The sequence below is a fragment of the Alosa sapidissima genome, chromosome 19 (genome assembly GCF_018492685.1).
Source record: "Alosa sapidissima isolate fAloSap1 chromosome 19, fAloSap1.pri, whole genome shotgun sequence".
NCBI classification, from domain to species: domain Eukaryota; kingdom Metazoa; phylum Chordata; class Actinopteri; order Clupeiformes; family Clupeidae; genus Alosa; species Alosa sapidissima.
In genome coordinates, this window is record NC_055975.1 from 8394995 (window position 1) to 8419321 (window position 24327).

The window sequence follows — 24327 nt, forward strand, 5'->3', positions numbered from 1 at the left end:
AGTTGGTAATTTCAATCACAAATAATAATCTAAATTGTGTGAGACATGTTGTTTTGTAATCCAAAAATATATGCACTTAATGACAGGATCAAAACATTAATATGCATAATAGAAGTCTTCCTCACTAACATGCTCTGACTGACATTCACCTGTAAGCCTCCAAATGCTATATGTTCAAGATCCCAATGTGTGATGGGACTTTCAAAAGAGTACAAATTCTTTTGAGGTGGTTGAGTTCTTTGGTGGTGGTGGTGGTGGTTGAAAACCAGAGGGATTATGGACTGCATCAAGGATATGTTTTGTAATTACACGAAACAAACACCCTAAGGTGTGAACAAAATAAAGCCATCCCATAATATCTTGATCTGGCGTAAGACTTGTAAGCTGTGGTGGATAAGGGGCCTTTTCAGCTGGGGTACAAGAACAGACATGCATAGCTACAACTAGTGTTTACTTCCCAGCTGACACATGAGATAGGAGCTGAGCCAGGATGACTCAGGGTGTCATAGAGACAGGTACAGATGTGAACGGCTGGCTCGCCACCCAAACAAAGTGAATAGAGCCCTTTTCCATGTGAAGGTTGTTAAAAAAAGCAACTTACACCAAAACTAAATTGTGCTTAGCCATTCTTTTTCCAAGGTAGGTGCACCACACAGAGGTTATTTGTAGACCTATGAAAATAGAGAAAGAGATTTTGGTTTTAAAATGGCTTTCCTAAGCATCTCTCCAAAATAGCTGCTGTGACCTTGCCACTCTGGAATCCTTTCCCTGATGTGAGAAAGCAAGTCCACCATGGAAGGAAGTCTATGTATGTAGAAAAATACATAAATGGGCCCTGAATGTTATATGTTTGTATAAATACTGCTAGATATAGGTTCCCAGTGTCCATTATGCTCTTGAATAGTTTTTCCTGTCCCATTGTCCTCTTGACAAGGTTTTGGCATGATATTTTTTCACGATTCCATGAATGGAAAACATAACTCATTGAGACTTAAAGAGGGACAGAGAGCACCCACACCCATTCTCCTTATTCCTTGCTTTGTGATGTCAACTGGGCCAATATCAGAAAATCAGAAAATGGAAAAATAAAATTTTGTAAGCTTTGGATAAATTGCTTTTTGGCGGTCATCTTGGACAGCTGTTTGAAATCTAACTGGGAAAACAATTGTGTTCTGTTCTCCTCCGACGGGATTGCGTTAAGGGAATCCTAATATAGTGTGATGTCATTCGCAAACCCGTTGCCCACTGCGCTCCCCGTAGCTATGGCATTCACACTTGCCAGCTTGCTTTGACTTTCCATTCAGCTATAATATTTCACGCAGGTTTTGACAGTTCATTTGAATTGCGGCAAAAAGAAAAAAAGAGAGACACACAGACAACATGCAGAGGGAGAGAGAAGGCCTCTTGTGCTGTTTGATATTCCGGAGCGACGCTGGTCTAATTCAGTTTTGGCTCCGTGCTGAGGCAGGCTGCAGGGTAATAAACAAGCCTCCTCAGGGTTTATTAAACAGATTGAAAGCATCAAGTGAGGCGGCAGTTTCACAAGCCTACACTGTTTGAACAACGAGGGACAAGGAATAAAATAGCTCAAGTACGCAGACCTTTAGCTCTATAAGGTATGGGGAACTGGGAAAGAAAAATTGATACTGCTTGGCACAACACACGCAATCACGTAATAATATCCAGTCCATAACTTAGAGAGATGATTGCATGCGCACACATGTAATGTATGGCGTCCAGTGGTTACGGCGCTTGATTTGAAGGGGAATGCCTTCCAGCTACAGTCAGGGCAGCTTTACAGTTCAGCTGTGCATTGTAGCACATGGGAATGAAAAATGTTGGTGATTGTAGTGGATGTGTTGGGTGGGACAGCGAGAGAGAGAGAGAGAAAGAGCGAAGGCAGGATGTGAGGGAGATAGATGAAGAGAGATGGACAGAGGGTATGGAACCTTTAAGAAGGGGAGAGCAAAGGAGAGAGTGTGAGAGTACAGAGGGATGAAAGTAAGCCAACAGGAGAGCCCAGCGTTGTGATTTAAAGCCTGGCTGGGGTTTCAGGCTGGTGTTGCGACTCTATTTATAAAGACGTCCGTCCTACCGAGGCTGAATGAACTAGGAAACGTCAGCAGATTTTTCTTCACAAAGCACAGGAACAACACAGACACTCCATGCCCACATAGAGTCACTCCTTCAAACCTCAATAAAGAAAAAAAACCTTCCAAAGGCTTAAATTAAAACAAACAGGATCCATAATGCCAGCGTTCATATTCATTTTTTTGACAGCGGTACAGTATATCAGCCATGATCTGGCAGCTATGATAAATGCAGTCTCTAGGAGTCACAGTAGGCAGCTCTCTCTGTGGTGATAATGGTGTTACGACTAGATGTAAGTGATATAGCTTCAGCTCTTTTTGTTGAGACTGCAGAGGCACAGACCACTGATTTTGCCTAATTATCATCTTAATTAGTCTTTTGTTCTTGAAGCAAGAGGGTGTAGAGCTTGCATCAAGGGTAGGCCTTTTATGAGGACTCCCTTTGTCTGTATGCTACAGTTTTCACAGGGTATTACAAAGGGTTCCTCTGGTTCTCCGTTGCTAACTAAATGAGAATGGACACAGTTCTCTCCTGACAAAAAGGCATTTTCAGTTGGACACACCTGCTACAATGAGATGGAGAAATGACAAAGAGAAGGAGATATGACCCAGTCACCTTTTTGTCACTGCAGAGTTTGCACAAATTGTCAAACTGTCAAACAAATTGTCCTACTTTCTACTTGCAAAAGTTTGCCTCAGAATAAGTCCCAACATCTACATAACAATGAGCAACAGGCGTGTGCATTTAACGCACATATACAAGTATTTTTGGCGATGAATGGGAAGAAAGTTACAGACAGATTGATAGCCTTTGCTACCAGAGGCATGTAATGACAGATAACTGGAGTGAGTTAGCAGGATGACACCCATTGCTGAGGCCTCTACAGCTTTGGATGCCACAGATGACTGGTGTCCCTCACTGCACTCCCAGAGACAGCTGCTGTTATAGGCATTGTAAAATACGCTGAGTATTAATTAGCTCAATTGTGGTAAATAAATAAGTATGAAAGATTACTAGCAGAAATAAGAGTAAAATCCACTTGTATGACTATCACTGATCTTCAAAGTAGCCATTTTTCATCCTTAATTTTCTGAACTTCATCATATGTAACAAACATCCAGTGAGGAGAGAGAATGGGTGAGGGTGGCTTTTTTATAGCCTATTCTCTCATAAATGTTTGCAAGTCGATCAACCTACAACAATGTAGGCAATGCGTATTTTGGGCATTTTGGGCATATCTCAAAACACCGATGAATGTTTAACCAACACCATTTTACAAACAGAACTGCTTAAACATTCTCCTCTTCCACACATTTCATTCATTATATGTTTAATACTCTTTAATATTACCTTTCTCAAATAAATGTCCTTAACTCCATTTTCATACAGTGGAAAAATATGATGCCCTGAATCCCAGGCGCAATGGTACAGTCAACCGTGATCCACCTTAAGAAGCCGGTGTGGCTGGCACAGTAATCTCACTAAAGACCACGCCTTGCGTTAACTCCGATTGGACCTAGACTAGTTTCAGTCGCACCCCATTGGTCGGTGCAATTCCATTGAATCGCGTCCACCTTTATTTTGTCACTTTCTGCGCTTTCAATTGAATTGCCCTGTTGTCTGTGGGAGAACCGCACTGCCTGCCTGCTGCTTGCTTTCCCGGGTTGGTGGCTTGACCTAAAGACCGCTGTGTTGCGCGAGCAAGACTACGGAGGAAATCCGTGCATCGCAACAACTTGAATCAATTCGATTGTCCATTTAGTTGAAAGGAATATCTGCAACTGCAGAAGGACTATCCCAGAAGCGAAGCTACAAATAGCCCAACACACAACACTCGGCTTCAGTATCTTTCGTGGTTGACGTTTTGAGTAACAGGAAAGGGACTGTTGGAGACGGAATTCAGCTATGATTTCCAATACGACGTTCTATCAAAGCTGTCTTTTATGAACTTTTTTTTTTGCTTTTGGAGTAAGCAAGTTTTAAAGGGGCCTTCTTCTGGAATAACATTATAATTGTACCTAAACTAAAGGGAATAAAATGCCGGACCAGATCACAGTGTCAGAGTTCATAGCCGAAACGAATGAGGACTATAAAGCGCCCACAGCTTCAAACTTCACGACGCGAATGTCTCATTGTAGAAATACTGTGACTGCATTGGAGGAGGTGAGTCGTCTCTCCCTGACTAGAACTGAAGTCAAGTTTTCCCTCTCCATCTCAATTGGCTACATTTATGATTGATCATCGCTCTCCGGTTTTTTTAGGCTATATTGGGCAAGTAGGCTAGTAGTTGCACACTGTTTCTTGTTGATGGGGTTAATTTCGTATTATGAGCACAAAAACATCTGCTAACCTAAGCCAACCAGACACTCTTTGTTGATGGGTGCCTCTCCCACACACACAATGTAGTTGTGCCCTCTACAGAAAATACAAGACTCTCGTCTGTAGCCGATATGCATTGAGACGTTACCATAGCCTGCACATCCTCTCAGCTGCTAGTAAGACTATTAGGCTTAATGCTTTCATGTACAAAAGCGAACCATCACATTTAAGTTTGTTTTGTTTTGTTAATCGTAGCACCTGTCAACGTTTCAAGTGTGTAGTAGCTTTTTATCCTACCTGACTGGCTACTCTTGCTGGCATCATGATTTTGTCTTAAATGCAAATATATCAAATGCAAATCATCGGCACAATATAGGCTACTGTCACTTCATTGGCATTGTGTATTTTCTATAACCCATTTGTGGTGGAAATCACTCAGAGGTCCATAGTGAATTGATATGGTATGGTAACCTAATAAACTTCTCTAAAAAACACTCTTGAGGCTGTAGAAAGATCTCAGTTAGACAGCAAAGTAGAGTGATATGTAAGATATCAGATGTCACTGACTTCAGTAACAGTGAAGCAACTGGCTACTTTTTACCATTCTTTGCTTCAGCCCCATCCCATTGTTTTTAGATAATCTGCTTCTCTCTCTCAGATGAGCACACATCAATATGCTACTTTTGACAGAAATCATGTTTGACACATGTAGTCTAAACCTGTTTTAGATTATATTTGTAATCCATTCCAAATAATTTCTTCATAGTCGTTACAGTTACCATGCATGTCCTAAATCCTCCAATGAACGGACTTGATATGTTTTGGGAAATCCCATTGAGTGTTGAAGAGAATGTGGAACAAGTCAGTCCATTTTTACATCTAATTGTGACCATCTCCTCCAGAGCATTAAAAAGACACAAGGCGAATTGTTATCAGGACAACCTGCATGTGTTGGTCCAATTAGATGCTGTGACTTTGAAAGGAATGTGAACACTTCCACATATTGTGTGGAGGCAGCTGCCTTAAGTTAGAAGTCCTAAGTCCACCTGAAAGGCACCCTCAGATCCGAGGCCTGGCCGTAGCTTTGTTTAACTGTTATTGTGAGTTTCACTGAGTCGGTGGCTCAGTTGTCAGTGCCAGTTGAACTACTTGTTTGCCTTGGGAATGCAGTGACCCATTGCTCTTGTTTACTACTTTGGAAAAGGTCATTTGGGAGCTGATGGTCTTGTTAGGACTACAGACCCTTAAAAGTGTTTTGTGTAAATAGAACAGGCTGTATCGTCTATTGTACAGCTATTTGTACACAAGCTCGACACATTCGGGGACTTTGTTTACGTAAGTGGTGGCTATTAAACCAAATCACTAGACACCTAAAAGAACTCAAACATCAGCTTCTGTTTATGAAATGTTTTACTGTTGCTTGCCTGTATCTCCATTGTATACAAGTGCCATTTCTGTTCACTCAGTAAAGCCTCTTTGAGGTCATCCTCTGCAGCACTGTCAGTGCTGCTATCTAAAATAATGGTAATCCAAGGTCTCCAAGGAGTTGAGTCAGCAGACGCCTATGTTAGTGCACTGCTCTTGTTGTGATGCTCCTAAGCTGATGATACAAGACCTGTCAGACGTGTACTGCTCTATGCACCATGGCTTGGAACAGTATTGATACTGTTTCTCTTCAGCTCCCGAGAGTGTTGGCGGGTGTCATTTGGCGGTGAATTAAAGGGGAAGGGGGATCAGAATCAATCAGTCCCTGCACATTGAGGGGATTTATAGTGGCTCTTCTCGAGTTGGAGAAAACCCAGGGAATCACTCCTTCTCTTTCCCCCTCTCACGGCAAAATTCATGGCTCTTTGCACTAATAGCGCTTGTTCAATTAGGCTTTTACAAACTGAAATGGCAGGTGCTCAGGATGCTTTCTCCTGCATCACGAGACCTGTCACAGAAGATGTACTTTCAAGTCAGGAAAACCGAATTTGAAGTCTGAATTGTACTACTAACTCAAAGAAAGGGATGAAAGGTCTTTTTCAGCAACCACTGAAGTAACGGCTGCATTATGACTGCAATGATAGTGCACATCTTGTATACATGTGTCTTAAATGCATGTTAGAGCAAAATTGGTGTGATTACCTGTTATCTGAATTGCAACACAGTTCCGTTTTTTTAGCCGTTGGGCAGATCAGATACATAAGAGCATCTTATGCACAGTTGCCTGTTTTTTTTTTTTTTTCATTGTTGTGTTTTTTTTTATTCTGTCTGGTCTAAAGTAGAGTCTACAGACAATCCCAGATTCCCTCTGTTTCCTCTGGCTGTCCCTGAGAGAGTGAAAGGCCAACCTCTTGAGGCCCTGCTTCCTTTCTCTAGCTCACTTTTCTCTCAGACCTGATATTTTTAGGCTCTTCAACGTATAAATATAGTTCCTTTTCAGTGCCGTGTATGAAACATTCAAATTGGGCACACATTAGTCTTTTCTATGCAGTATTTAGTATTTAGCTTCTGTGCCAGCTTGTTGGCATTTGAGCCATGCACTGGTAATGCATGCCGCCCGAGTGCATGATTTTGCATGGAGATTATTGGCAGATATCCAGGAAATCCCTGTGACATTCCTGACGTCTAAGGCAACTGTTGGCACCAGCCATGCATACTGTTTGCAGGACTCTGCTCTCTAGGCACAGTTTACACGCACTCAACAGGTTCTCCAGCTTAAGCCACTTTTTGCACAGTGCTTGAACGGTCTCCATGTTGACCAGAGATGTGTCGAGACAATGCTTATTGTATATTGCCTTAAAACCATAGTCTTAAAGCAGACTCCAGAGATGGCAGTAAATCGGTGACTCAAGCTGTTCTTGCGCCCTTCTGATATCTCTTAATGCCCAGCTAAACCATCATCAAAACAGAGCCGCCTCATAATGAATGAAATCAACCAAAGTGACTGAGAGGCAGGGCCGGGGAGGCGTCATGATTCTGTGGAATGCTGCTGCCGGCGTTGATAGGAGAGTTCACTGGAAGGGTTGACCCAGGAAGGACCCAGGCACAGCTGTGCCCAGGAACAGGTGGCAGCAGGGAGGGAAGTTTTCAACGAGCATTCCCAAAATGGAGATTAGGAGTCCAGAGGCAATCCCCAAGGTAATGACATTAGGGCCACCTCCGACAAGATAGATGCCCAGACTAACTGCCCCCACCTAGGACTGTGATTGTCTTTTCTTCACATAAGAGGCTTTCTGTACTTACCAATTTACATCACAGGGACTACAACTAACTACTTTAGTCTGTTTGATTATACTTGAAGAAAAGTAGACAGGTCCATGTTTACAGAAAGTGCTAGCATATGCTTAAAGTATCTAGCCCCACTAGCATTGCTCCTGTCGTATTGTGCTTAGGAAACCTTTATTTACACCATGTTCAGACATCCCAAAAAACGAAGGGTGCTCCTCTGAAGGAACGGGGGGTGGGAAAGGGAGGGGTAAGGTCATGGTCCTGTCTCAGTGGATTTGGGGCCCGCATTCCTGCCCCTTTCCATGCCTGTCGTGGTCCCTGTGCTGGGGCTACCGGACCCCCCCTGACGACTCGAGGTAGCCCATGAGAATGGTCCGCGTGAGGAAATCCCATTAATTGGGCGAAGCGGGGGGCATTGATCGGAGAGGGGTCAGGAGGCCACTGGCCTTTGTTCAGCAAGTGTTAATGGGAGCAAGGAGGCCCTCCATCAGGGGGTCGGTCACAGATTGCCAGGGACAACTCCTTCTGCGAGGCCATTGTTGGCTGTCAAGACTTGGCTCTTCATTAATGAACTCCCTCATTGATTTGTTGTTGTTACCAAACAGGGAGAGACGAAAGTTCCCAGCTTACCTTTGGCCTCCTCATTGTGGTGGACTCTTCATTGAAATTAAGTAGTTTGGCATGGTCAAAATATTTATATTCCCACATGCCAAACGTTCACAGCTTAAAACCTTCATTCAGAAATACTAGGCAGGCAGTTAAAACGTGCATGGATATTTCTTCAAAACATGTATATCTGGTCTTTTAACCAACCTGCCTGAATTGCAAACTTTTTGGCCTTTGTGCCATACAGTGAAGATGCATTGTGGTAAATCTTTATCAACTGTGACCTTAGTTTCAGCAGGCAGGCTATTTTTAAATAACACCTGAATATTTAATGCAGTTGAAAGCCCATATTACCGGGCCTGTCACGTTGCAGGACTTCAGTTGGATCAGATCCTGAAAAGTAATCAGAGTGCTGAAGGACTTCAAAGAAGTCGGCAACTGAGGCTCCCATGCTTTTTAAAAACATGAAGTCCACGTTTTCTGTAGACGCTTCATTTCTCTCTGATCTTTTCCAGCTGAGGCTAGCGGGACCCTAGATCTGGCAGCCAACTCATATCTCTCATACATTCCAGATCATTCCGCTTCCATCAAAGTGCAGGTTCGGTTGTTGCACGGGCCGCTCTGAGAGGCTTTTTGGACATATTGTGTCTGACGTCTCAACAAGGTTTTCATTAACTCACGCATGGGATTGTTTTCATCAGTCTCCTGCTGTTTACAAGCCTCATGCAGGAGTAGTTTAGGAAGAAGTCTGTAAAAAGCTAAGGGTCTAGCGGCAAGTGGACTGGCCTACCCTCTAGGCATTCCCCTGAGAGGCTGAAAAAAGGTTTTCTTGACATGCAATTCCATGCTGGTCTCATCTCCAGTTGCAGTCCTTACAGAGGAACCAGCTTGTAGGCCATCTAGTATGTGTCACTCAGCTTGCCCTCATTTGGCTGGGCTGTCTGGTTAAACAGGTTATGTTTGTCCTCCGCAAAGACCGATGGAGAATCTCACCTGTTCTGTCACTCTGTTTTTCACTCTTTTTTTGTTGTGTTATTATCGCTCTCTTTCTCGATCACAGTCTTTCTGATATGTTGATCATCATTCCAAGGCAGCATCACCAATTTCCTGGTCAACGTCATTCCACCCGTTTTGTAGTATGTCCCAGAATACTTCCCCATGTCTGTTTAGAGCATGTTTTTAGATTACCTTATCACTGACAGGCGTTTCACAGTGAACCAGAAGTTGGTCAGTAGGTTTTTTTCCCTTGAAAAGTATTTGGGTTGCTGTGGCCCAGGGGTCATCTCCATGGAGAAGATGCCGGACAGGGGAGCGGAGACTGGGCGTCGGGGCTCTTGAATATGGGTCACCACGGGGGAGGGTGGGGGGGACCTGCTCTCAGATGGCCCTCAATGAAGACAGCCCCCACCAGGACATAAAAACCAGGGTGTCTCTTTGAAGTGGCCACTGGCCTGGCAAAAGGCCTTCCTGTCGGGGATGAAATGGGAGTCTCCAGCAAGGCTGGGAAGAAGAGGAGAAGGTGGGGGTGGGGTGGGGGGGGTGATGTTTTGACGCATGCTAGCGAAACGGGGGTACACAGGAAGGGACACCGGGAGAAGGCCGTCTGGCATTCGGATTCAAACGAGAGTTTGTTTTCTCAAGTGGGTTAATTACTTCAATTAAAGACGCGGCAAAGTGTGATTACTGCCACTGACAGGTGGTGACTGCCTCAGCAGTCCCACAGAGGAGCTGCAACCAAGAGGTGTGTGTGTGTGTGTGTGTGTGTGTGTACTCACGCTCAGATGAGCATGCAGCACCATCTCTATACTAATGCAGTCTGCACAATGCAGTCTTTGTTATTGACTGTTGAGAACCAGGGAATCACACACTCACACACATTGTCCAATTTTAAAGTGATGTGAGATCAGTTTCCTCACAAACATGTAAAGTGTGTGTGTGGTTCTCTTATAGAGTTTCAGAAACACACACACACACACACACACCAACCACACTTTCCAAGGGGGGTGTTTGTTTGTTGCATTCACACGTCAGTGACTGGTCTAGCCAAACATATGATCCTTTGGGAGGTCAATGTTGCTGCTAGTTCTTTCAGATCATTCTGGCATGGAACACACACAAACATGCTATGGGCATATGTGAAAATGATTCATTGTGAAATTACACTTGAAAACACTTGTGAACCCAACTGAATTCCATATATAGCTGTACTATTTGGGGAAATGTGGCACATGTAGTGCAGCTCACTTCTGCTACTCTGAAATGAGTTATTGTTTTACTGTGCTGTGTGTATTTGTATTTCTGGCAATGGTGTGTGTGTGTATGTGTGTGTGTGTGTCAGATGTTTTCAATGAGTTGCAGCCTTTTCCTCTTCTGTTGTTCTGTTGTCAGTTGAGCTAAGAACTGCTTTGAGCCACGTGCCCATCCTCCTCAACCCCTCCCCCACCCACTCCACCACTTTCACTTGGGAATCCTGGGATTGCTTCCTCAACCACTCTACCTGTAGGAGATGATCTCAGAAGATGTTATTATTGAGTCTCTCTGCATGCTCTTAGTTAATCTCAGTCTCCCTTTCTCTCCCACATGTTGATGCCAGTGTTATACAGGCCTGAGGGGTAAGTGGGGGTAGAATGGCCGAGACGCTGCTGCTCTTCATTCAAATGGCACACACTAGATACTATCAGGTCCATTAGAGAAGACTAGTGCCTTAGCAATAGCAGTCACATTAATGGGACTGCTGTCCTCAGCCACATATTTTAGAATGTGTAGTACACACACACACACACACACACACACACGCAGTTCACAACATTCACAAATGTAAACTCATGTAACTTTTGTATACTTTATTGCATTTAGAGAATCATCCACTTCAAACTAAGACTATATCCTCACATACATTCACAAAACACCTACAAAATCCAAACCAAAGCTCTCTTTGAAAACTGACCAGTTGAACATGCGTAATTTATCTACGGGATAAAATGACTAACGTTACAGCTGTGATTCATGATGGAATTCATTACCAGCAAATGGTTATATTGGTGCTTTTTCTTTTTTTTTTTTGCGCTGGGGTCAGTCACGGGGATGATGGCTCTAGCTGATGACCCTTTAGCATGACAGGCAAAGTCAGTGGGACTCCAGCCACAGTTTGCACCCCATCCCCCACCCCCATCTGTAATTCCACTTGGCTTGATGGGCCGTTATTCAGTAAAAGCTAATCGAGTTTTCAGAACAACGTTGAATAACCTGGTTAGGCTGCCCTAATATAGCAGCAGACTTAAACAACGCTTAATCACAACTGCATTTGTTGCTGGGACCGTCTCATGGCAACAGAGGAATGACGCGTAGGAGCATAGAAAGAATGAAAAAATGGGTGAAAAAATGACAACAAACTAAACTTTCATGTAGAATTTCACAAGGGGTGAAGTCTTAGACAAACCCCTTACAGCTGTGGCGCAGATGCCAAAATGGTTCTGCTTTCTGCTGTTGGGGCACATTCCTTTGGGGATATATATTCTATATGGCTAAAGGAAACCATTATCCCAATTCCTCATCAGAGCAATTGGGAAACTGGCATGGAGTCTTCTAGAATATACTGGTGCTACATTGTGAAGAGTACCATCGGAAGGGACTGTTGGTTTTAATGCAAGCACATATTGGATTCATATTGTTGTTTGTTTTCAATGTTCAAATTGTTTTGAGCTTAGGTCTGTTAGGTCTGTGTTACTGACGTATTGTGTGCACTATTTTGTTTCTTTTTCCACATGGATATAAGCCTGCGACAGCTCAGTGGCATGACTGGTGTTTTTAAGAGACAGTTAGTTAAATGGTTTCAGTTTGCCTTCTGGCTGGGACCACACAGACACACACACACACACACACACACACACACACACACACACACACACACACACGCATACACGCATACACACACACACACACGCATACACACACACACACACACACACACACACACACACGCATACACACACTACTAAGCTAAGCAAGCATTTACAGTTTGTCACAGGGGTTGTGTGAACAGTGTAGACCAACCCCCTTTCTCTCTCCCTCTCTCCCATGTGTGGAACATTTCAAATGCTCAGCACATGGAGCACAATGGTGTCCACGCCCAGTCCCGGTGGCAGAGGGCCGACTCGGCGCTCGGTCCCGTTCCGCCCAGCCCCCCCCCAGTGAAATAAGTGGGATTGTAATCAGCTCGCTCCTGACCACATGGGATAATTATTGTGTCCTGGACTTGGCTCCCTTTGGCGCAGGTTCAGAACGTGTGCCACGGTGGACTTGAGGGGGTCCCTTTCACTCCTCTTTCTCTCTCTCTCTTTCGCTCGCATTCTCCCTCCCTCTTTTGCTGCCTTTTCTTAATTTTTCGTTCTTTTTGTCTCCTCTGCTCATTTTTTTGTGGCTTTTGAAGCCACTCTGTCTCTTATTCAACGCCACACCCTTTATTTGTCTGTTACACTCTCTGTTGTATCTGTCTTGCCTCCCTCTCTCCTTCTGTGCTTCATTATATTCTGTTGGGGGAGCTGGGGATCAAAGAGGCCATGTAACTCCGCGACACCAGACGGGAGCCAGGCATTTGTTTTTTGGTCTGCCCTCCCATGATGCTTTGCAGCTGAGGGAGTTGGAGGAGAGCGACTGAAGAGCTCCACCGCAGATTGAGAGCGGTATCCCCCCCGCCACCCCTCCCTCCACCAACCCCCTCTTCCCCCTGCTTCCCCCAAAAATGCATCCCGACACAATCGCTTTGTTTTTTCAGCGGAGGGTGGAAGGGAGGGTGTGTGTGTGTGTGTGTGTCTGTGTGTATGTGTGTGTGTGGGTGCACAGTACAGCACAGCACAGCACTACTAGACATGCCGTCATCAAATAGTTCCACGGCCAGAACAATGAGGCCGGGGGTCATCGCTGATCCTTGTGCCCGCAGTCGCTCAGGAATCCCTTTATTTGGCCGGGGGACGGAGATCAAGCCCTGCCTGCTTCCATCGGACACTCGCCCGCTGCCACGGTCTCCCCTCCTTAGTGGGAAAGCCGCAGCAGAATCCCAGATCTTTATCGAGTCCTCCAGCTCACATCCTCGCCTGGAGCTCCGATTTTTGTTTTGTTTGAGTTATTACCCCCCCCCCCCCCCCCCCCCCAGATCTTCCTTCCAACAACTGTGCATGATGTCATTGTTGTTAGACACCGAGCAGATAAGGTGTGACCTTAGCAGCAGTTTTTTGTGCCGCTGGAGTGCAGGAACAACGCAGATAACACTCTGTGGCCGTGTCTTATCTCGCTGTTAAACAAACCTCGCTGGTGAAATCACTTGTTTCTTTAAGTCCCTCTTCCAATCATCTTTTTAAACACAATTGCCCCGAAGGATTAACGAGGACGCGCTCAAACCGTGCTCCAAATCTCAAGGGGGACTACAATGGAGGGAGCTCATGTAATATGAATGACCCTCTTTGGCTAATTTCTAGCTGTGTTGTTTACTTTAATACCCCAAGATTATCCAGGGCAAGTGCTTTAATTCTTAGACCTGGACTGTCTTGGCCCCTAAGCTGGTGCCAGACAGCAGATGCAAAGCCTGCTCTGGTCAGCTGTTGTTGGATTTGTGGCAATTTTGATCAATCTTTAGCCACCTACGGTGGGATGTAAGGGGTTTTGTGGGGCTGGACGAAAGTATGGAAATGGGGTGGCCGGCCAAGCATGGTAGGTGTGTTTGGTTAGGGAATTTGGTGTCTAAAAGTTTACGACTTCGCCTGTGAAATTGGAAAAATAGTGATTATGGTCTTTTGTTTTATTTAACGGAGCAGTATGCCGTCATGGTAAGATAGCAAGCTGCCATTTCAGCACACATTGTTTTCGAAACTGACTTGGCTCACAACAGTGCCACTTCATTGCATGCATTTCTTTGTTTATTTCTATTTTCGAAAAGGATCTGTTCCCAGTTCGATATTTTGAAACATCTGCTGCTGTGATGGTTGTAACCCTCATCAGTGTGTTGTAAATCTCGACAAGATGTTGGAACGATTTTGCCGTGAAACCCAGTCTTCTCCCCATGTCCCTGGGAGTATACAGTAACACACACACACACACACACACACACACACACACACACACACACACACACACACACAAACAGTTACACTCACCCCAGTGGTTGCCTGGCAGCCTTGTAGGAATTGGCTTGTGATCGTGGAGGGGCAGATGGTGCCTGATGTCATGTGTTAGAACTCCAAAACGCACATTCATCACAATCAAGACCAGCACATTACCGTACACTTACTCATGCTGTAGTGTACAGTGATCAGCACAGTATGTGTAGGATAATAGGAACATGGTCTATATAGTGACTGTTATGTGTATACACACACACACACACACACGCACACACATATACATACACACACACACACACACACACTCGCACGCACGCACGCACGCACGCACGCACGCACACACACACACATGCACAAATACACCCACACACACACGCTCACACACACCGACCCTTATTAGTCATTTAGCAGAGGGGCAGAGTGTCTGTGAGATGTCAGTACTAAAACACTGTGAGGCCATTTGTGGAGCAACCACCCCCTCTTTGCTTTTTCATTTCTGGGATGAAACTTCTAATATTAGATCAGTGCCTTCAAAGGCGAGGGGAAGAAGGGTCCAATTCAGTGGAGTAGCTGAACCCTGACCCTTGCAATGGCCGCTATTGAGAAAGATGAGTGCGTAAAGAGAGGGAGCGAGTGAGACAGAGATGGAGTGAAAGAGAGGGAGCGAGGGAGGAAGAGATGGAGTGAAAGAGAGGGAGCGAGGGAGAAAGAGATGGAGTGAAAGAGAGGGAGCGAGGCTGTCATCAGGTCTGTTTTATAGCCCTCTCCTGGCAGATCTCCTGACACGGCAGCTTTAAGCTGTGTGTGTCCGAGTGTGTGAGAATGAACCTGCCTGAGCAAGTGAGGGCTGTCTGAATAGCACTACGCTAGCACTAAACACACTGCCGGGTGAATCAGATGATTCAGGGTGCTGAGCGTTAATGGAGGCCTATCACACTACTGCTGATTCATTTCAAACGGGGCAGTGTTTGCTAGTCTGTAGCTTGCGGCACCAGCCTGGATGACTCACCAGTGTTCTCAAAGCAAATAGATTTCAAGATGTGTGATTGATCCAGATTTGCTTTGAGATTTTGTTTTATTGCTGTAAGCAAATATGATACCCCAGTTACAGTGACAGTCACAATCAAACTGTTTATAGGTGACCTGTAATTTCTTTCTCTCTTATTAATGAAGTCCCCCTTTACCCCTTTATTGTGAATGTGGAAAAAATCTAATTACTTTCTGGGTGGTTTTAAAGATGGATTAGCCAGCCTTAACCAAACTCAAAATGCTGGCCCGAAGCACTGCTATTGGCCCTCAACCTCAGCCCCTGCCCAATCCTCACCCTCCTGTAAGGACCTGATAAACCACAAAACACATTGAGGCTGTGGACACTTAGTAAGCCTGTGGATTCGAGACCCGGGTGGCTGGACGTGTCCTCCTCTGCGACTCTGCCCGAGGCAGAGAGGTCACCGTCTGGTATCCACATGATTTACTGTCGGTGTTATGACAAGGGACAGATTTAAAGAAACCACAGCTGCCACTCCCATTCACTTCCCCATTCCCATACCAGAGGCACCACAGGGAGGAAAAACAGGGCCATTGTCTATTACGGCGATGGGGTCATCCCACGTAGAACTCAGTAGCAAAGAAAACAGTGCCCCCATTTTGAATGTCATTTTAGAGAAACATTTTCTTGCCAAATGAAGATAAACCTTGGTTTGCTATCAAATTACTTGAATTACTTACGGCAATGAAAAATCCCCGTCTGCAGTGGATGCTTGATTAGGTAACCAACTGAAAATGTCTGCAGACTTGTTGCGTAAATGTGTAGACCCCCCCCCCCCCCCCCTCACATCTCCGCCTGAGTGGATAACATTTTCAGTAGCGTCACACGGTCCAGTGGCCTCCTGCCAGAGACCAGCCGCATAATTCGACTGGGGAAGAGTCCTGAGCTCTGCAAATGAAATCAATGAGGGAAATTTTAAAGCCATTGATTCGGTTGCTCAGATGCAGCGTGGACAAAAAAGGCTTTTAGGACATCATTATGAAAGGCTTTACCTCAGGCCAGATAACAGATCACTGGTAATGCTAGAGGATCGGGTTGCTCTTGAGCACCCGAAGGCGAGATAATGAGCCAAACATTAGACTTTAATGTGATGCTAGAGGTTGATATGGCGGTCTGCAAAGTATTACGTTTATAGGGTGCCAGTATATGCTCTCATTCTCTGACTTCACCAGTATGCCTGTTATTTCAGTGCTGCTCTAGGAAGTGACTCCTTTTCATCTTAATTAAAAAGAGAGATTTCATACTAGATTTACCATCCTCGTTCAGCATAGCACTGTTGTCAGAGTTAATGAAACGATGGGTGTGTTCTGCGAGTTGCATATTAAAGACTGCCACATTCAATATTCACTTGGCTTGTTATCTTGCACCACACACCAAGACTTGGCTTGTGTTGTGAGGCTGAGCCTCAGAGGTTGTGAATGTAGAATAATAGTGCTCTCATTTGATGTCAGTTTCATAAGCCACAAGGAATTGAGTGAAAATGTTGGCTAAGTGGTGTTTAAGTATATACTGCCTATTGACGTTCTATCTTATATAGACTGCTGCAGTGATTCCATTTAGCCATCAAAGATAGAAGCCAACTCTGAAGTGGTGAGCTAGCTAGCAGGGATGTTTGCTCTTCCTCATTCAACTGTAGTTTGGAAAGATCTAGAAGAATGGTGCTTTGTTGGGTCTGCTGAAGCTGCGATCAGTGCAGGACTTGGAAGATAATATTTTCCTTCTTGTGTTAACTCTCTGGCTTTTTTGGAATGGTGTTATTTCTTTGGCCCTCGTGTAATAACACACTAGTAGGAAATTTGCAATAGTCTTTGCTGACAAGAGGGTTTGAGTCAATTCCCAACACGCTACTGCTTGGAAAAAGGTGTCGAGAAAGTGAAAATGAGGTTTTCGCACAAGCTAGCCATTCAGACGTCAGCTTTAATACCCCAGGAGGTCAAGTTCAGGTCAGACCACAGCATTGTGCAAACAGTTTTGACTGAATGGGAAGGCTTTGTTTTATGTCATTGTTTCACACACAACAATGGCATAATGAGTGAAGTTAAGAAATCAGGAAAGGAGTTTAACTTTTTTTAGTGCCTCTTTAGGACTAAAAGGGGAACTCCTTTAGAAAAGTCATTATGCTCTTCAAGTCAGTATTGTTGAAGTGCCCCTCCGAGAGATAGGCCTCTTTGAATCTCATACACCGTGCTAACATTCACCATCTTCCAACCTTAAGCGTTACAGCCCCCCGTGGCATTGAAAACAGTCAACCATCCCTGAAATTGTACCACACACTGTGCAGAGATTGAACAAAAATGAAAGAAAACCTGAGTCATTTTCAAGACGTATCTCAGTCACTGCTCAAGGGATCATCCCAAATCCCTTTTAATGACTTGGTTATACTGTATGTTATTCTAAGCTACGCCACTTGTAACACCAGTAGCATGGAGGCTCTGTTAGGAAAATGAATGAGGTCTGCTGTGCCCTAGGCCATTTGTACAGGAGCCCCCTCCCTCATCAGCTGGGGGAGAGAGTGTCTAAAGTGTGGTTTGACAGAGACGATGGGTGTTGGTGAGCACTAGCGTGAGGGAAGGCCGCCGTGGCCAGAACAGCAGCTCATTGTCCAAACTTGCATTGCAGCTTTGAGCGAGTGTGTCCAGAGATCTGGGCGCCAAAGAACAGTAGCCTCACAGAAACAAATGGAGGATGAGGAAAGGGCATGGTGCTCTCTCTCTCTCTCTCTCTCTCTCTCCCTCTCTCTCTCTCCCTCTCTCTCTCTGGCTCTTTCTCTCTCTTTTTCCTCTTGCTGTCTCTCGCTCTCCCTCTCCGGCTTTGAAAGAAGCAGCCGCCCTCCCGCCAGCTTCCTCTCTCCCAGCTGAGGTGTGTGTGTATGTGTGAGAGAGAGAGTGCATTTGTGTGTGTGTGTCTGCCTATTTTTGGAAAGAGTCCTGAATAATGAATCACCTGCAGACAAGTGGGAGGCTGCCCCTACACACACACACACACACACATAAGCACCTGCTGCTACTATGTCTCAGTGGCAGATGGAAGTCTTGGGTGATAAGGGAAACTTAAGAGCGCAGAAATGTTAGATCACCCGTGCTGATAGTGCAGCTGCAGGACTTATTCAGTCATTCAGCTTTACCCTTGAGGACCATAAGGCTGTTTTAGATATGCATCCGGGCTATACTGTGTGTGTGTGTGTGTGTGTCTCTCTCTCTCTCTCTCTCTCTCTCTCTCTCTCTCTCTCTCTCTCTCTCTCTCTATATCTATATCTATATCTATATCTATATATATATATATATATATATATATATATATATATATATATATATATATATATATATATATATATATATATATATATATGAAAAACAATTTGTCTTGACATGTTATTAATTCTCTCTCTCTCTCTCTCAGGCACTGGATGTGGACCGCAGCGTGCTCTATAAGATGAAGAAGTCAGTGAAGGCCATCTACACCTCTGGTCTGGGTGAGTGCACACTAATCCCCATGATCGGTTTGCAGCCTCGTCTTAGCCAGCACTGAGTGACCCAGCAATTAAACGCCACCCACTCTCGTGAATCATCTGGCTTACAGGCTCAGGCACGTGGAAGGTTTCACCTGTGGGTTTAGCCCACTGGCCTTTTGCTTCAGTACGTCATGTACAAAAAGCTGCCCTTTCTATGGGGTATGTGCATTAGGGTGGCGAAAATAATATTGTCATAGCCGGTTTATCTGTTGATTATTTTAGAAATGAATCGACTAGTTGTTTGATCAATAAAATGTCAGAAGATGGTGAAAATGGCAAATCAGTGTTTCCCAAAGCCTGAGAATACATCCTCAAATACCTTGTTTTGTCCACACATCAAAGATACTTAGTTTACTGTCAGAGGAGTAAGTACAACTGAAATATTTAAGTTTAGAAAGCTACAATTGGCAACTAATCGAATAATTGATTAATTGTTGCAGCCCTAATGTGCATGGGAGTGAGGGAGAAAGATGGAGCTGGAGCTTTGATCTGGTCAGCAGATTTATGAGGTTGCTGTCGGTGTCCATCTGTTCCTGAAGCTCGAGTGTAATCTACAGTATGTGCATGTGTGAGAGAATGAGCTTGATCATTAAGACCGGCTTTTACCGGGCCTCACTGGGACGTACATGGAGATCAGTCTCCAAGGCTCAAGGGTGTGTTTTCAAACGTTCTTGAGTGTTCTGGTTGCTCTCGCGTAGGCTTTGCTGCAGCTTGGCCAGAAAACAAATCTGCATTCTGTCAGTGTCTCTGTGTTGTGTTATGAGTTCCTCCTGCCTGTCAGGGGTAGAGGAAAGGCACACTGCAGGGGAACAGAAGACAGAACAGAGAGAAGCTGAGGGAGCAGAGAGCGAAAGGAGAGAGGGGGGGGGGGGGGAGAGAGAGAGGGAAAGAGAGAGGGGGAGAGAGAGATGAAGTTGCTGGCCTGTGTGAGTGGGGCTGTGAATCTCGTCACAATGCTGAGTCTCTCCGGCTGTGACAGCCCAGCATGATTACAGGGACTCAGCCTCCTGACAGGGCACACCAGTGTGTGTGTGTGTGTGTGTCTCTGAGGGGGGGTTGGTGCTTGGCTAAGTTGCCCCCTCTTTTTTCAGGAACACTGCTACCTCTGTTCAAGGGGGGGACAGCTGTCCTCTAGCCTCAGGAGACAGCTGTGGCCGGCACACCCTCTGTGTGTGTGTGTGTGTGTGTGTGTGCGCATGCACACATGTAGGTTGTGTTTTTGTTCCCTCTCGGAAGCAGTCAGGGGGGAGTCACTTTCGCCTCCTCCCCTCTCCAGCTTTTGTTCTGATGAGGTTCCCAGCCTCCCTGCTGCCTCCCTGCTGCCTCCCTCCCTCCCTGCCTCCTCTCCTCTCCTCTCCTCTCCTCTCCTCTTCTCCCCAGGAACAGGAGCTATCTACAGTAGCCTCATGTAAATCCACTCATTCCCATGACGGTGATTGGTTTAACATGTCCAGTGAGGCCTGTAGATTTAATCCTTAAATCGTCTCATTTTTGTGACCCTTTTCAGATTCTTTTTCTGGAGGATATGTTCTTGTACATACCGTTTGGACATATTTAGATCTTCTTTTAGCAGTTGATATGAAGTGCCACAAACAATCAGGAATACTCTCGAACCCCCCAAGAGATAACAAGTAAAATGGGACCAGTTAGTCAACAAAAAAGAATGACGGCAGAGGGATTTCCAGACAGCCGTTTCCTGCATGTTCTCAGTAGCCTGTGTGTGCTCGCTGAGGCGGTGACCTTGATGCTGTGTCCAACAGGTGCTGGCTGTGATGGTGATGGTGTAAGCTGTGCCATTAAGCAAACTGACCAGACTGCACTGTTTACTCTGTGTGTGGTGTGGGATTGCGGGGATGGCGGAGGTCACTGAGCTGAATGGACTAAGTGTCCACTCTAACAAAACACTGTATGTCCCTGCAGGCGCTCGTGATGCCAATACCTGTGTGGTCAATTTCAAGGAGTCGCTCTGCGTTTGGCTCCGGACACACTGACCGCATATCACCCCCCTGAAACAAATGACAGAAATCCTTTAAAACCATATTAAGCTGCTAAGCACTTTCAGTAAGAGGCTTTTTGGACTTACACCAGCAATCTGGATAACTTTCCGAATAAGGCTGACAGAAAGCAGGACCGTGGTTTTTAAATAATGTGAAATGTCTAGGGCTGGGGGGGGGGGGGGGGGTTAGAATTGAGATTAAAATGTGAATCTCTTCAGCCAGAGCCCTTCATAGAGAGCTTCATCTAACCACCTAGACTGAGACGCTCTGGACCCATATTTCATGAACCTGGTTATTTCCTCAGTGAAAATGACCTCAGGCAGCAGATATTTGCCCAGGTCCTGACTGTCCTGTCAAGACCCACTACATTTTCTCTACACACAGTGACATTATGGAAAAAATATTTTTAAGATTATGTGATAAATTGTTTGGTCATATGCCACTGTAAATTCTATGGATGTGATATTGGACATTATGGAGGTTTGATTCATTGCTTTTAATCAGTGGTATTTATTGTTTACAATGCCTCAACTCATGAGGTACTAAAATATTTAAGTCCTGTTTGAGTGTGTGAGAGAAGGCTGTAAACTGAGGTGTTGCAAGGTTTATTACTAGTGGATCAACTTGATGTGTGTGTGGGTGATGGTAAGGTCATTCAGTCAGGCCAGAGTATTGTAAATCTGACCAGGCTGTTCATGTGAGACATAAATCATCTGCCAGGCGTCTCGAACAACCCAGGTCCTGCAAGATCACCACAGACACAGGTTTCATGCAGTAACACCATATATCTGTCAGTCTCCCTCTCCCTCAGATTTATTTGATTTTCTTTGATTTTTAAAAAAAAAAAGAGATGTCACCACAAAGCAATGCAAAAAGCAAGAAAATGAATCACATTTTATTTAATCTGGGGTTCTTACCTTCCAATTATTTTGGCTTTTTCCATTTCTGCTTACTTTCGGCCAGGAAGCCAACACTCCTCCTTCAAAGTCTGACCACCCAGAGGGAGAGTCTGGGATTCTACTGACCTGTCATCAGGGGATCTTTGCAGTTGGCGTGTTGTGGGGCTTAACAAAAGTTTGTTAATGCTCTTGTCTCCTGCTAGTGGATATTACTAATCTAAAATCTCTTTCTCACCCACACAGCCCGCTCACAAGGACACACACACACACACACACACACACACACACATACACACACATACACACACACAGTCACGCTCACAAGGACACACACACACACACACACACACTCACAGTCACGCTCACAAGGACACACACACACACACACACACTCACAGTCACACTCACAAGGACACACACACACACACACACACTTTCTCTCTCTCACACATTGAGACAGTCATACTGTCTCGCACTGTATGCAACAAGTCCTTGCTCCAGTTTGATGGCTGTTTTCTCACTCTCACTCTTTCTGTCAGACCTGATTGACATACCTGCTCCATTCTCCTACATCTGTTGTGTGGTGTCTACAGTGTGTCCTTGAGAAGGGTGGAATGACTTTGCTCCTGTATGAGATGCATCCTCAGGGCTTCACATTAGACTTGCTTGGGTTTTGCTATGAGAGCTGAAACCCCATCCCCCTCCCCTTTCCCATCTTCGTCCCTGTTAGCCGCTCTGTGTCCTAGTTATCTAACAGAGGTTATCCATTCTCATTCCATTTGAGTTGTTCTACCCCACATTTCATTTTTCTCTATTTTTTTTTTTTTCTGCTCTGACTTTTTTTTATTCCCTCGTTCTGCTCCTTCACTGCAAAGTCAGACCGATCAGCATCTGACTCCGACACGTCAAACCCGCTGCGCTCGGCGTGATCCTGCCAGCCGGCAGCTCCCGTCCATCAAAGCGATGCGTGATCCGTGATAGAAATACGAATCCACCCCCCCCGCGCGCGCAAGGAGGACGTGGTGGAGCGTGGAGAGCCTGGACCCGGATGATGGAGCGCTGACAGAACCAGGGCGGCTCATCCAAACCGTGTTAACCTCCGCCCAGAGCCACTGACCGTCACGGGCCTGCGAGTCTCGCTGCATCCACCCAGACTCCCGTAGCCACAAGCAGTATTATTTTTCTGTAGAGAATTGAAATTCCGTACTTTTATGGTTTTAGCAAAGGAAAAAAAACTCACTCTGGGGTTGTGGTAAAATACTATTTTTAGTTACATATTTGAACACGTTTTATTTGACCTTTTAGGGGAAAGGGGTATCTAAGCAGAATTTTGTCAGCCTGAAGGCATCAAGCCTATATTTGTCTGTATATAGATGTGTGTATGTGTGTGTGTGTACAGTATATACACAAACGGAGAGATTACCCAGAGATAGAACTGGCTTTCACATATACATATGTATATGTGAAAGTAAAGAGTATAGAAGTCAATTCTATACTCTGGTGAAGGCCAGTTCTATCTCTGGGAAACCCAGGAAACAGGGGGCTCTATCTGGTTGCTATCTGTTAATGAAACAGAGATGAGGCCGTGGAACCAGCAACACCCAAACAAGCAGCTGGGGCCTGTCCTCAGATAATCTAGCCAGCCAAGGTCTGTGTGTGTGTGTGTGTGTGTGTGTGTGTGTGTGTGCATGTGTGCGCGTGTGTGTGTGTGTGTGTGTGTCTGTGTCTGTGTCTGTGCATTCCCCCTTCACAATGCTGAACCAGTGTTTGTACTGTAATCTCTGAGTCATGCTTGTCAGTGAGACAGTCAGGAACTCTGAGGAAGAGAGTGATAAAGAGAAAGAGGAAAAGCCTGTGGAAAGACTGCATTGCCTCGTTCCTCGGAAAAGACAAACTAACAATGTTAGTGCTCAGTTTCTGCAAACAAGGGCCCAGGCTGAGGTTTGGGCTGCGTTGAGTGAGTGAGTTACTATCTCATGCCTGGGCAGGAAATAGTCATCGCTGGAGTCCGTATCAGAATGTGACGCTTGGTGGATCCCCACGGACTTCGAGCTGACGGGGGGAAAAAACAACGAGAAGTCTGTTTGATGCCTAAACAAGCACCGAGTTGAACCATGACACGACCTCCACAGGATCCCAGAGACTATTGTCACAACATTCAGTTTCACTCAGCAGGAAAGCCTCATGGAAATACAAGGAGCCTATATAGGAGGATTAGGAATATATTTTGTCAGCTAAATGAGCCTTACAGTTTCACAGGGAGAGCTACAAGTTCTGCACAGCAACTCCCCTAGGGTCTTTCATATAAGAGTCACCTAGATGGTCTTGTTCTTGTGGTTTCCCCCTCTAACAGACAGTCTGCTGACTCAGTGTGCTGTTGGGTTTGCGGTGGGTTGTTATGGGGGAATACCAGCGCACCACCTGGGAGAAGTTTTGGTGAGCTTTTATCTTGAGGTTTATCGTCCTCCCAAAGTGCTTTTAAGATGTTGCTTCTTTCTGTGGTTTGCAGTGGAGGGTGCCAATCTCG

General features: G+C 45.2%; 1 protein-coding gene across 3 annotated transcripts in view; it reads left to right on the forward strand.

Moving 5' to 3' along the window:
* The first annotated feature begins 3699 nt into the window (after positions 1–3699).
* asap2a (ArfGAP with SH3 domain, ankyrin repeat and PH domain 2a) overlaps positions 3700–24327 on the forward strand; it is a 71431-nt gene continuing 50803 nt past the window's right edge. For all 3 annotated transcript variants that reach the window (XM_042073259.1, XM_042073261.1, XM_042073260.1), the window contains exons 1-2: positions 3700–4254; positions 18793–18865. In XM_042073259.1, the coding sequence (XP_041929193.1) occupies positions 4129–4254; positions 18793–18865 (199 nt within the window). In that variant the 5' untranslated portion in view covers positions 3700–4128. The remainder of the gene's footprint in view (positions 4255–18792; positions 18866–24327) is intronic.